The sequence below is a fragment of the Phycodurus eques genome, chromosome 13 (genome assembly GCF_024500275.1).
Source record: "Phycodurus eques isolate BA_2022a chromosome 13, UOR_Pequ_1.1, whole genome shotgun sequence".
Classification (NCBI taxonomy): Eukaryota; Metazoa; Chordata; class Actinopteri; order Syngnathiformes; family Syngnathidae; genus Phycodurus; species Phycodurus eques.
Window position 1 is genome coordinate 20856344 of NC_084537.1, and position 14280 is coordinate 20870623.

General features: G+C 40.9%; 1 protein-coding gene across 1 annotated transcript in view; it reads left to right on the forward strand.

The window, feature by feature from the left end:
• The window catches only part of egfra (epidermal growth factor receptor a (erythroblastic leukemia viral (v-erb-b) oncogene homolog, avian)), a 42489-nt gene that overhangs the window by 26125 nt on the left and 2084 nt on the right, over positions 1–14280 (forward strand). Inside the window, exons 8-27 of the mRNA XM_061693650.1 lie at positions 510–626; positions 1712–1838; positions 1913–1986; positions 2054–2141; positions 2225–2424; positions 3503–3635; positions 3802–3892; positions 5812–5969; positions 6667–6705; positions 7040–7184; positions 7279–7401; positions 8025–8123; positions 8820–9005; positions 9694–9849; positions 10567–10642; positions 11177–11323; positions 11816–11913; positions 11989–12156; positions 13693–13740; positions 13826–13919. Coding sequence (XP_061549634.1) covers positions 510–626; positions 1712–1838; positions 1913–1986; positions 2054–2141; positions 2225–2424; positions 3503–3635; positions 3802–3892; positions 5812–5969; positions 6667–6705; positions 7040–7184; positions 7279–7401; positions 8025–8123; positions 8820–9005; positions 9694–9849; positions 10567–10642; positions 11177–11323; positions 11816–11913; positions 11989–12156; positions 13693–13740; positions 13826–13919 — 2367 coding nt within the window. The remainder of the gene's footprint in view (positions 1–509; positions 627–1711; positions 1839–1912; positions 1987–2053; positions 2142–2224; positions 2425–3502; positions 3636–3801; positions 3893–5811; positions 5970–6666; positions 6706–7039; positions 7185–7278; positions 7402–8024; positions 8124–8819; positions 9006–9693; positions 9850–10566; positions 10643–11176; positions 11324–11815; positions 11914–11988; positions 12157–13692; positions 13741–13825; positions 13920–14280) is intronic.

A 14280-nucleotide genomic window follows, 5' to 3' on the forward strand; every position in this document is an offset into this window, starting at 1 on the left:
GAACCCGGGTCCTCAGAACTGTGAGGCTGACGCTCTAACCAGTCGTCCACCGTGCCGCCGGATTCATCTTTTTATTATTTAAATTGTTTTTGTCAAACATTTGGCTTTTTTTGTCAAAAAATACAAGCTTTTTTCAATTTAAAGATGATCACTTTAACCATCTTGAAAAAAGTGCTTTTTTTGCTGAAAAAAAAAAGCAATAATAGTACAACTTTTTTTTTTTCAAAGTAAGACTTCCTTTCTCCTACGAGTATAACCGCTTCTCAATTTTTTTACCTTGTAGGAGTTTACAAAAAATAATAATAATAATTACAAAAAATCAGAAACAAGTTACTTTTTTGGACAAAGTATGACTTACTGGTTAGTCTCTAAAAAAATGAAACTTCTCTGAATATTTTTTTTAGTCATTGTCATGATGAAGAAATAAAATCTTAATAAATAAAATGGATTTTCCATTCCATTGTCCATAACAACAAGAGTAAGAGTATTTTTGATGTATTTATGTTCAGATAACTATGTGGTGACGGACCATGGCGCGTGCGTGCGGACGTGCAGCGGCAACACTTACGAGGTGGAGGAGGGCGGCGTCAGGAAGTGTGCCAAATGCGATGGGCTATGCCCCAAAGGTGAGGTGCCCAACTTTCACCGTGCAACTCAGGCGGGGACGTCCTCTCGTTTCATCCACAGCACGTATCGGTCATTACATTCTCTCCCGTGGGTGTGTGCTGCATTCCAACGCACATATTCCACTATACAGTGCAATTACTTTATTTATCATAAATTATTGCATTATTCTGTGTGGATATTACATAAGAGCTTTGTAAGATGAAGAGGCCCTTTAAATATATATACATATATTTTTAAAAGCCTCTAACATCCATCGAAAAACACTGAATTAAGTTTTACACACAAACCCCCAATTCGCATGATCATGAATGTAACTCATGTTTTAATTTATTGAAACTATTTTTGACTGAGGATCATTTCTATTGTGCAAGGTCATCGATAACTGGTGCGAAAAGCACTTACATTCATTATATAAGATACTGTCCACATACAGTCAGATCTGTGCTGTAGACTTCATTTCCCCCCCCACTGTGGATTGTTTTGTTTATTTCTATTGTGTAACATGGAGGTCATCATGAATGACTTGCATGGACCGATCGCGCTACAGAAATTGTAATTGGGCTGCAGTTGTCGTCTGGCGAACTGTGGGTTGTAGTTTTTTATACTATGTGGATTGTTTCTATTTGTTCAGTTTGTTTCTATTGTGCAAGGTGGAAGCTATCAGGAATAACTGTTAAAAGGAACAATTGCATTAATTACAGTATGTAGCACGTGCATTGCGCATGCATGTGGCCACACGTGCCGTGGATTTTGTAATTGATTGTGTGGATTATTTGAAGTTGTTTTGTTTATTTAAGTTATCATGAATAATTTGCAATGAATGATTGCATGAATGATTTTAAAATGCGTCTCTGTTGTTTTCTTTAGCCTGTGGACTTTTTAATTTTTTTTTTACACTGGATTATTTCTACTCTTTCCATTGTGCAAATTGGCAGTTATCAAAAGGAAGTCGGACTCTTGCTCGATGTATACAGTCTGTTTATGATTGTTGTAATTTTTAGTGGCAGTGTACTGAGACAGATTTGGCTCACCACATGAGTTTGTCTCGCTTTTAAGACTTCCCTATTGTCTCGATTGTCGACAGTGTGTGACGGTCTGGGCACAGGCCACCTGATGCACACGCTCTCCATCAACGCCACCAACATTGACTCGTTTAAAAACTGCACCAAAATCAACGGCAACATCGCTTTCATCCGCACGTCCATTTACGGGTAAGTCCGGGGACATCAACAGCATCCATGCACGCAACGCAGACGGCGTTAACATGCCTGTTGTTTGTTTGCAGGGATACATTCACCAAAACACCAAAGATGGATCCCGCCCAGCTGAACGTGTTCAAGACAGTTAAAGAAATAACCGGTAAGAGATTCTCAGTTGTAAGATCCACTCACTAAGTTCATGCTTGACAAGACTGCGGCCGCTTCAGGATACTTGTGGATTCAAACGTGGCCCAAGAGCATGAGCGCCCTCTGTCCCTTCGAGAACCTGGAAATCATTCGAGGACGAACCAAGCGGTAAAGAAGACACAATTATCTTTTTAAAACATTGATTGTTTTTCCTAAATGCGTTCATAAAAGTTGTTGTTTTCATATGTTAGTGGAACCCGCAGCGTGGTTGTGACCCAGCTGGACATCAGCTACCTGGGCCTGCGCTCCCTCACAGAGATCAGCGACGGCGACGTGGTCATCATGAAGAACCAGAACCTCTGCTACACCAACGAGAGCCACTGGAAGACGCTCTTCAAGTCCGCCAGCCAGACCACGACCGTCGTCGAGAACGCAGACTCTGCCAAATGTGGTAAGACCAAAAAAAAGCAGCGTCGTTTCCCAACATTGCCTTTTGTGTCTGATTTGACACATACAGTACATTCGTGTTTTGTTTTGTTTTTTTTAACAATAATAAAAGACAATATTTTCTTCTTTCCTAATATTTTTCCTGTAATAAAATGCAACGTTCTGAACTTTTTGGGGACATTTTTTAAAAATAAATAAACTTTTGTAAATAATACACAGTACTCTTCTGTGTTACAATTTTTAACCCACAAAATGCAATACATGGTATTTTATAATATTTGATAGGATTTTCTGCATTACATTTTTAACCAATAAAATGCAATCTCTATTTCCAATTTTAACAATGAAATTCAATATTGTCTATCTTACCATTTTTCTTCTACGATAAAATGCGATCTACTCTTTTTTTCTAACAAAACACAATAGTGATTTTTTTTTTACACATTTTAAAAATGTAATCTTGCCACTCTTTAAACTTTACTAACAACAAATTATTTTTTTTATTTCTATAAAATGTAAGATCTGTTTTTTTTAAATAATATTTTATAGCTTAAATATGTGCAAAGCATATGGCGTTGAAATTCCATTTGAAAGTTGTACATTTTATATTTATCGAGTGTATTTGTCATTACAGTCCACCATTCATAGTTTATAGTACTTGCAGTAGCCTGCTGATTTTCTCTTTTGTTGTTGTTGTTGTTGTTTTGTTTTTTTGTATTCAGAATAAGTAAATGAAAATAACAAAAAAAATCTCATAATTAAAATGTTATGAGGTCTTACATGTAAATAAAGTCAAACTTGGGTTTCTATTAGTTGTAGCTGCTACAATGCATTTCTAGTCTCTAGTCCTCTAAATGGGCCCCCAATTCAAATTGCTTTGATTTATATTTATTGTAATAAACTCACGTCTGTTTTGTTCATTTAAGCGTTGTGTAGTCTACACAATGATCAAATGAATGAACGAATGTTCGTGCAGTGACAAAACACGAAGCGTCTGTATCAAGTTTGTGTCCCCGGGAGCTAGCGAAGAATGTTTTTGGTTTAATTGATTGATCGTCTTCTTTTTGTGTTTCTGTGCGCAGCTGTGAGAAACGATACATGCGATCGGAAGTGCACGGCGGACGGTTGCTGGGGTCCCGGCCCCAACATGTGCATCGCCTGCAGGGACCACAGTCGCGACGGCAGCTGCGTAGACTCCTGCAACATCCTGGACGGGTAAGGGAAGCGAACGTGCCGTGCCCTGAAGTGCACTCCCTTCCCGGCGTAATGTTTAATGAACGTTTTGTTATTATAAAGCAAGCCAGTTAAATGTCCTGTAGAAATAGGACAAACATTCTCCCATCAGTTTGTTTGTCAAACATTAACCCTCTTCTTTGTGTAGGGAGCCGCGGGAGGCCGTGGTGAAAAAAACCTGTGTGGCTTGTCACCCGGAGTGCCATCATACGAACGGGACGGCGACTTGCAGCGCTCCAGTATGTGAAGCCTTTATATTAAAACACTAGAGGTCCCTGAACACAGCATTATTAAGGGCATTCTCACTCGAGGCTTTGTTTCTATTTAGCAAGGAGCGATTGCATTAGGCAAACAACACGTACGTTAAAAATACTGTACATTGTAGAGGCTGAACCATTGACACATTTTTTGTTTTTATGTGATAAAACGAGCCAAACGACATAAAACTATTTTTTTTAAAAAACAGCTCTTGAGCGTGAAATCTGTGTAAACTTCCTGGAGAGCAGCTTGATAATTTAATCAGCGTGGCCTGAGGACAAGGTGTATTGGAATAAGAGGTGGAGCAACGCATGTTCCACTTGATTCCTTTCCTTCCCGTCGACGCTCGTGAGGCCGCAAGGCGAACGTTGGGGCTCCTGCCCTGCGGAGTGGTTGCGTGACAAAGCAGACATGTTGAGAAACAAACTATTACACAAAGTGTTCCAACACCTGATTGCAAAAAAAAAAGTCTGTGGGTTTTTTTTTTTAATTTTTTTTATAAAAAGAACCCACACTTCCCAAGCCCACTTCTTCCAACTAAAAGCAATTATTTATCTACATTCTATATCTGCTACACATTCCTTGTCACCTCTGCACTGGTTGCCAAGCTCAGCCATGCATCAAAAATGCAATGATGGCTGCTGTATGTCCGATAATGTGTTGACATCTTGTTGAAAATATAATTGACTCAAGATGGCTGACTAATACAAGTCTAAGGGGGAAAAGTCAGCATTTGTAAAGAGCCTTTTTATCACTAACTTTATAACATCGTCTTGCTCTTATTCTCCTCCAATTGCTCCTCCTTCATTTTGTTTTATTATATCATTTATGTTGAGTTCATTAATATATTTAATATTTGTAATTATTTTATTGGATTTATTATTTGTATTAAACAACACACTCAATTATCAATATTATCCAGTACTATTGAATTATTTTTATTGTGCATTCTTATTGACATTATTATTTAAAAATTGCAATTATTTTGCCTAAAGCAGCCTTTTTATTACTAACTTGATATTTTTAGTATATTTATTTTTTGGTATATTTTTAAATGTAACACATCTTGTACCTCATTATAAAATTTAATTATTTGTATTATACAAATTATTTATCATGTAATTTAAAAAAATATGAAACCTGCTTTTTTCTAACTTTATAACTGATCTTATTATTTTATCAATGTTTTTTAACAAAAAGAATTCATGTTGGATTTATTTGTATGGTATTGTTGAATTATTTTAGTTTTTGTTTTTTACTTTATCCTGTATTATTAATACAGATACAGAGTTTTGTCTAAAGCAGCCTTTTTTCTCTCTGACTACACAATTTTTTATTGTGGTTATTTTAATGTAGCTAATTTGTAATTAATAATTGAATGTAATTACAATATTTTTATTTAAATTTGTAAGTTAACTTCTTTTAATAAAATGAGAGTATTTTTTTGTATTTCAAATATTTTCATCTTGTGTTATTGAAATCTTCTGCATTTTATTACAATTCTATATTTTTTAATCTAATGCAGCTTTATTATACTATATAACTGAGCTCATTTTATTATTTATTTTAGTTTAACTAATAAAGTCATTCTTATTAGATGTAATTATTCGTACGGTATTATTTAGTTTAATACAATTGTAATAGTGTATTACTATTACTGTTATTGATGCTATTGTTGCCAAATTTGACATCCACACCGACTAAGTTTACGTTAAATTTCCTTGTTAGTCTTGAGGATACCGTTTTTCATCTTCATATTTTCTCCATATCACAACAAGTAACTTATTGGTATTAAAATACAAAAAAACGGCTGCACTGGGCATTTAGGTCAAATTCTTCAAAGATTACGGCGCCATGCGTGTTGTCTAACATCGCACGTTTTGGTCGTACACGCGTTTAGGGTTCCGCCAACTGCACCAAGTGCGCCAACTTCAAGGACGGACTCTTCTGCGTGGCCCGCTGCCCTCAAGGCGTGCCCGGCGAGGACGACGCGCTCGTGTGGAAATATGCCGACAAAACCAAAGTGTGCCGGCTGTGTCACCCCAACTGCACCCAAGGGTAACAGCGTAGACTTTATTTTGCGTTAGTAGCTCCAATTTGTAATCATTATCATTACATTTAGAATGATGACATGCTTTTCTTTCCTCATATTTAACTATATGGATATTTTCACTTTAATCACCACCTTACTTTATTGATTGGCTCGTGTGATTTCACATGGTTTTACTGCCTTGTAATAAGGCGTGCAGCTTAATTTGAAGTTACCAAATATGGCTCCAAGTCATCCCTTCCTGGGTTTGATTTGGAAAACTGGTGTCATTTAGTGTTTGATGATGAAAATTACTACTTTTTCTTCATCATCATTTTCTGTTGACCAAAAACATAGTGGCTCTTGTCTAGTCTAGCGCTATTTTAATTTTGTGATGTCACTATCCGTATCGTGTCTTGACATGGGTACTAATGCTCGCTTTTTGAGCTGTATTATTAAACTGCATACTGTATAATGAACGGCGCCCTGTTTGAGAGCAGGTGGTTAGCGCGCCTGGCTCGCAGTTCTGAGGTTCTGGGTTCGAATCTTGGCTCAGGGCTTCCTGTGGGGAGTTTGCATGTTGTCCCTGGGCTTGTGTGGGTTTTCACAGGGGACTGTAGCTTCCTCCCACATCCCAGAAACAGCCATGTAGGGTTCATTGAAGGTTGAGAGTTGTCCATAGGTGTGAATGTGATCCATTTTTTTTTTTTTTTTTTTTTTTAACAGGTGCATGGGGCCCGGTCGCCAAGACTGCCATGGTAAAAGGTGAGTTTAAAAAAACAACAACACAGATTTGCATTCCTGATTTGGTCCTTAATCGTCCTTTCTGTATATGCTCAACTTGCTGTGTGTCTACAGTGTACCGATTTCTAAAATAATATTTTTTTTTACGTGGGGTCTCTCCATTTAAAAAAAAAAAATATATATATTATTTTAGAAATGATGAAGGGGCAAAAAGTGTGTGCCAACTGCACTTACAGTCTGTAGTGCACAGTGAACCCCTGCTTATTCGCAACTCGCTCTTCACAAATTCACATATTTGCATTTTTATTTTGCTTAAATTTGACCCGATAATCAGTTAGCATGTACCCCACTTTAGTCCTTCAGGTCTGTCCATGATCGCGGCGGGTGTGGTGGGCGGCCTTCTGGCGGTTCTGGTGGCCGGCCTGTCTGTCGTCGTCTTTCTCCGCCGACGGCACATCAAGAGGAAAAGGACCATGCGGCGACTCCTCCAGGAAAAAGAAGTACGATGAGGCCGCCGTGCCGCACCGCCAGCGAGATATTTTAATAGGAACATTTTGTTTTGGTGGGAGTAACGTCTGAGCGTTATCATTCCAGTTGGTCGAACCGCTGACTCCAAGCGGCGAGGCGCCCAACCAAGCTCTGCTGCGCATCCTGAAGGAACCCGAATTCAGGAAAATCAAAGTTTTGGGATCTGGGGCTTTTGGTACAGTCTACAAGGTAAATAACAGGCCTCTTTTTGCTTAAAACAGCAGCATTGGCATGTTCCAAGCGTGTCGCATCTGTTGTCAATTTTTCAATTAAAAGGCACATTTTTAACTCGCGTGGTCACACACACCACTGACTCCACGTTGGCTTCCCGTGCGAATTAAGCACACACTTGGCGGCTTAGGAGTAGGTTTCGGTTTAAATGTCTGACGTAATGCTCTTGCTATTTCTTTTCTGATGGGGTAGCATTTTATTGCTTGTGTTAACTTCTTGTTGGACTCTCATATGCAGAATATTACTCCTTTTTAAGAATGAAATGTTTTTCTTAGTAATTTTAGTTTTTCCCCATGAAGACTGCATTCAAACTCGTTAGAGGTGTAACCAACATGAAAACCAGAGAGTTGAATATGGGTGACAGGCATGCAGTACCCTACTATACCGCGCTGTACTACTAATACTTTTGCTCACCAGAAAATGCGCTGTTTGAGGTCAACACCATGTGTTTTAAGTGTGCAGCAAAAATAAAGAAATTAGCTTTACTGTTCCAATACTTTTGGAGGTAATTTGAGAGAGAAAAAAAAAAATATATATATATATATATATATATATCTTATGTGGATTGTGTGTCGGTGCAGGGCCTTTGGGTGCCGGAGGGAGAGGACGTGAAGATCCCAGTGGCCATCAAGGTTTTGCGAGAGGCCACGGCACCGAAAGCCAACAAAGAGATCTTAGACGTAAGTCGACTCCCATTTAAAAAGTCACCACGACCACTTGTTTTCACTGTAAACGGAGAAACCTTCTCACTGGAGGGAATCCATGATAAATCCAGATGGGGGCTGTGTGGGCGTTGGTGTGATTCAAGGCCTTTTGGAAAATGAATGGAACCCGTTCAAACTGCATGAGTTGTTCCGATTTCAAAATGTTCCCCTAGGAAATCATTTCAAGTGAGTGAATTTGTTCCAGACTCAAACAGTCTACATCATAAAGCAGTTATTAATTCTACAGGCAATGTTTAATGTGACATTTTTACATACTTCTTCTTACTGTCATACAAATGTAAAGTTGACGATGCCTGATGTATTTGAGAGGGTCAGGAAGGCCATTGCATAGTAATACTAAAACCCAGAGGCATTTTATTTGTATTGTGTGATGATGAAGTGAAGTGATAATTCTTTTAATTTACCCTCTGTGTTATGTTAGAGGTCAAATTGACCCATTTTTAAGTTACAAAAATAGTTTTTGGTATTAAACTTCTGCTGGGCTTAAGTATAATCAACATTTCCAATGAAAGTTGTCTATTTTACATATTTGTACATTAAATAAGGTTTTTAACCCATGACCCTAATGAAGACAAGAGCCACAGAAAATGAATGGACGGTTGGATGAAGTAAAACTGGTTTTCATCAGCTAACCCTATGTTGGCGCCGCAGGAGGCCTACGTGATGGCCAGCGTGGAGCACCCGCACGTGTGCCGCCTGCTGGGCATCTGCCTGACGTCCACCGTGCAGCTCGTCACCCAGTTGATGCCCTTCGGCTGCCTGCTGCACTACGTCAAGGAGAACAAGGACAACATCGGCTCGCAGTACTTGCTCAACTGGTGCGTGCAGATCGCGAAGGTGAGCCCCGACGGAATTTACTTTGCCTCTGCCAAGCACTCAAAGCGCGAAGTTAGGTCATGACTGCTGACTTATTTGATATGGGAATCACTGAATAACTTAAAACACAATATTACCGTGACCAGTGATCCAGCGATTGCACAATATTGTGGGGAAAAAGACGAGTGATTAATTGGTAACCTGTAGAAACATGTCTTTAATCATAAAAAACTAAAAATAACAATCGTAGGATACAAAAACTGAGATTCCACTGTAATTGCCTACAGGTGCCACAGAATAGCAGCAAAGCATTTTTCTTCTATAAGACAAGGTTATGGTATCGCCTGACTAAATGAAGATCCTCTCCTGACTTCAACATAGTTCCTTGGCCACAAGATGGAGCCAAAGCAATGTTTCTTTTATTAGTCATGGCTTTGGCACTAAAACAATGAATAGATGCAAATCAAATTTGCGAATTCTGAACTGTGAATATGCGCGGTTTCACTGTACACACAAACACATTTTTAACATAAAAGTTTGCCCCAATTGTCAGGATGTGAGTACCTCGGTTTAGAGGCATCGCCTAATCGGGCCTTTGCTGACCGATCGGAAGATAAAGAACCTGCTCGGCCAGCTTGTCGCGTTGTAGGTTTAAAACCGCCACAGGATGACGTCGGCGTTTTTACAAACCTCGCCATTCTGACTCAAGGGGATGAACTACCTGGAGGAGCGCCACTTGGTCCACCGGGACTTGGCTGCCAGGAACGTCCTGGTGAAGACCCCCCAGCACGTCAAGATCACTGACTTCGGCCTGGCCAAGCTGCTGAATGCCGACGAGAAAGAGTACCACGCAGACGGAGGAAAGGTCTGTCATAAAATTCCATTTTTAGTTTTGATTTCATTGTTTTGCCATTCGGGCCTGTGTGATAGACACCTTGCTACTTTCCTAGGCAATTAGTCACGAAAGGTGCTATTTTCGTGCCGTCCTTTTGTTTTCGGCTTAAGTGTTACATAAGGGATGTATAAATAGTTCCCGGTTGCTCAGAGAAAGATGACAAATCAGATGAGAACATTCTTTTATCAGATTCTCGGCACAATTACAGAAAGATGAGTCGCTCCTGCGTTCCCTCTTGAAGAGTCTAATCGGAAATACATGAGGAAAAAAAAAATCCTCAGGCTGCTGTGCAATGTAATATGGGTACTCATCACCTGTAAATTTCATTCCAATGACTTTTATGCTTCAAACAAATGCCCTTACAACCGCAACAATAAACACAAGGTGCCTCTCAAAACTGACCATCATTGCGCCTGTAAAGGCAGAAGTTTTGTAATTAATCTTATTAGTTGCCATCGAAGTGACGAGTCTGTGAAAATCGACATTCTGATGTATGAGGTGGCAGTGCAGTCAAATTATAAAGTTTGGTTAGGTTTTAGTTTGGGTTATGGCTGTGTGTGAACAGAGATAACTGGTTAATCTGGGAAAATTGAGGCATGGTCACCAATGATTCTGTTTTTAAATGTTCATTTCAAATACAGATGTTTTTTTTTTTTTTTTAATGAATTTTTTTTTTGTACTTTCCAGGTGCCCATCAAGTGGATGGCTCTCGAGTCGATTCTAAATAGGACGTACACACACCAGAGCGACGTATGGAGTTACGGTGGGTCCCGCACATCGACTTGTGTAACTTCCAATTGCAAAAACAGCTTTTGCACGTGAGCGGCAGCAGGCAGATGGAATATTGTCTTTGGATGTTGTCAGCATTTAAGAACACAACATGAGATGGGAGAACATCGTGCTTTTTTTTTTCCCCCCCCCAGACACGCCAGCTCTCCCACCTGGACAATATCGCATCAACCCACACAAACAGCTTGCAAACACTCGTGTACTAAACTGCAGAGTCATGGAAACATAACACAACGCTGCTTTCGTTCGTTCTTTCTTGTGTGCTTTCAAATCTTCCTCTACCCCCTCGGGGTTTGATCATACCTTTTCTGTCTAAGCCATCAGCAAGACCTGGCACAAATGACAGCCTTTCTCCCTTTCTCAGCTCCCCTGATACATCCTGCTAACTCCCACATCCCATTTGTCAACATTTGCAAGCCGCGGGCCATTTTTGCTCACATCCTGTCACTCGCATTTCCACAGCTGTATCGCACGCGAGAAGCCAAGTGACTTCTCCTTTTCCACGCAGGCGTGACAGCGTGGGAGCTGATGACATTCGGGACCAAGCCGTACGACAGCATTCCGGCCAGCGACATAGCCGGTGTGCTGGAGAAAGGCGAGCGTCTTCCTCAGCCTCCCATCTGCACCATCGACGTCTATATGATCATGGTTAAATGTAAGTGCCTATTGGGGAAACATGGCCAAATATCAACAAATGTTCACTCCACTTAAATATAGTAATAGTACAAATACCAATTTCAATGAAGTTGGGACGTTGTGTAAAATGTAAATAAAAACAGAATACGAAGAATAAAAGTGGTGTCGTGAACGGAACAGAGGACAGGACCCAAAATGCACGACTCCAATACAAATGGAAACACGGAATGCCGGACAACGTGACAACAAGGTAAAACCAACTGGCGACCAGAGAGAATGAAACAGGAGGTTAAATGCAAGGGGTAATTAGGGTAAAGGAGGCACAGGTCGGGAAGATGCTCTCGGGAGCAGATGTGTACGAGACCGGGGGAAGACAACAACCCTAACACAAGTGGTGAACCTGTAGGGCGTCGTCCTAAACATGTCTTTGTCACACTTTTATAGGTAACTGCTTTACATAAATGCTTTGACCCTATTGATTTTCATAGTGTTAATATTGCCGTGTGTACAGGTTGGATGATCGACGCAGATAGTCGACCACGTTTCCGAGAACTAATAGCAGAGTTCACAAAAATGGCGCGGGATCCTCCCCGTTACCTCGTCATCCAGGTATTGACCTTTAATAATGTACTAATCATCTGGCTACAGTTTGTGACGCTAACTCTGGTCACGCCATTGTTACAGGGGGACGATAGCTTGCATTTGCAGAATCCTCCCAATAACAAGTTCTACCGCACCCTGGTGAGCGGCGGGGACATGGACGACGCCGTAGACGCCGACGAGTACCTGGTACCGCACCACGGCTTCTTCGCCAGCCCGAGCACGTCGCAGACGCCGCTGCTCCACTCCACCGTAAGCGTTCAACGCTGCTTGTCAAAACCACCGTTTCGGTGTTCTGTACAGAACGCTAGTGCGGAATAAACTACGGAAAAAAGTGTTTTTGAAAGCTTGTATACAAATAGTTGGGTGTCTGCAATGCCTGCCCAGACATCAAGTATGAATTGAAACAACCGAGTAAAGTCTTTTGTTATCTGCCTAGTTCTGAAAATGTGCCTGTGAGTGAGCCATTCGGTATAGTCGACCAGTGGTGCTAATTTACGTAACATATGTCAAGGGGCAGTTTGTCTGCCCCTTGACATATGAGCCGCTAGGCTGGGCAAAGATCCAGAGCCACTTTCAAGCGATGGCCAGAGTCTGGTTGTTTGGGATTATTAGGGCATTTGACTTGGGTTATATACTTTGTGTGTATATATACACGCATTGGACTCTTGAGATGTTTGACCTCAGGGGCATTGACTTGGGGGTGTTTGACTTTTCAGGCGTTTGCTTTTTTTTTCACTTTTGGAACATTTGACTTAGGGGTGTGAAACTTTGGGAAGTTTGACTTTTGAGGTGTGAAACTTTGGGGTGTTTCGTTTTTTTAAGCATTTGAGTGTGTTTTAACTTGAGGCATTTGACTTAGCGCATTGGACTTTTGAGGCACTTGACTTTTGAAGTGTATGATTTTTCGAGACATTTGACTTTTGGGGTTTTAACTCTTGAGCCGTTTGACTTTTGAGGAATTTGACGAGTGCTGTTAGACTTTAGGGGCATTTGACTTTTGAGATATTCGATTCTTGGGTCTTTTGAGGCATGTGTCTTTTGTGAGGTATGGGGCTTTTGCTGCATTTGAGTTTTGGGATATTTCACTTTTGGTTTATTGAATTTTTGAGTGCTTCCGTGTGTCCAATTTCCAGTTATACACACTACATGGACAAAGTGTTGGGAGGCATGGCTGACAGAAAGCATCCTCTTTATTCTTCATCCCAAAGGTGTTTAAATAAATAGAAAAACAAATTGATTAAAGAGGTTTGTCCCTGACTTTGATTTATAGTTATGACCCTGTCGCCCTATTTCTATTATAGTCACCACCGTTCCCCACCTCTGTCCGACCGCAACAAGTAGGCCTCGTCATCCTCCCCTCTCCCACGTTTCCTCCCTGATGGAGCTCATCTTCCTCAGGTTCAGTGTTGGCTATGTGTCAGTCTGGCTCCTCTACCTGGGAACATCAAGTGCGATTTCTTTTGCAGAAGCTCTCTGTTTTTGTAATATCTTAGCAGGGCTTGGGGGGGGGGTGGCTGCGGCCAGGCCCGGCGTGGGTCGTGAAATGTTTTACAGATGCTTGTTCCGTCGCCGTGTTTTAATTTGCTCTCCTTGTTAAAAGTAATTGGTTTCCCCACGACGACGACGACAGACGCGACAGAGCTCGTCACGTCGGCAGCGGTGCAGCCGGCTGCTTCTCACGCTGTCCGTGACAGCCGTGTGGTTCCTTTCGGTTCCACAACAAGACTCAGTAATGGCTCAAATGGAAAATGTTGTCATTAACCGACCCTCTTCTTTTTCCGACAGAGCCTGAACAGCAGCACTGGGACGTGCAATGGCAGAAATGGATTACTGGTAAGCGCAAAATAGCCATTTCATATCTTCTTGTCTCATAAACAGACAAAATAAGCTTTTTTTTCCTTTCTTTTTTTGCTTACAGAACGGATTACCCAGCAGGGATGGAAGCATAGTTCTTCGCTACATTCCTGATCCCACAGATAAACCATTAGATGACGCTTTCCAGCCTGCTTCAGGTATGTGTCCTCCTTTTTAGAAGCACTTGTCACCCAGGTGACCTCAACAGCGCCGCCTCTGTTGGATTCAGTGAATAATGGTGACATCTAGCGGTCAAAAAGCACATTGCAGGTTCCAGCAACACGTTTGCCATCGTTTTCAGTTCAAGTCGGCGCTCAGCAGTAGTCAGTCACTGAATTTCCCAGAAGTACCCTGGAGCCTGTTGTTTACAAATGTCACCTGTGCGTCTCATTTGTTTGCGTACCAACTTGCTGGTTTTCTCATTCAATTTTCTTTTTTTCACCTCCAACTGTGTTTTGGCAATTGATCATGTGTTTGGACTGGAAAAATGTGCACAAGTGAGCAAAACTTTGATATATC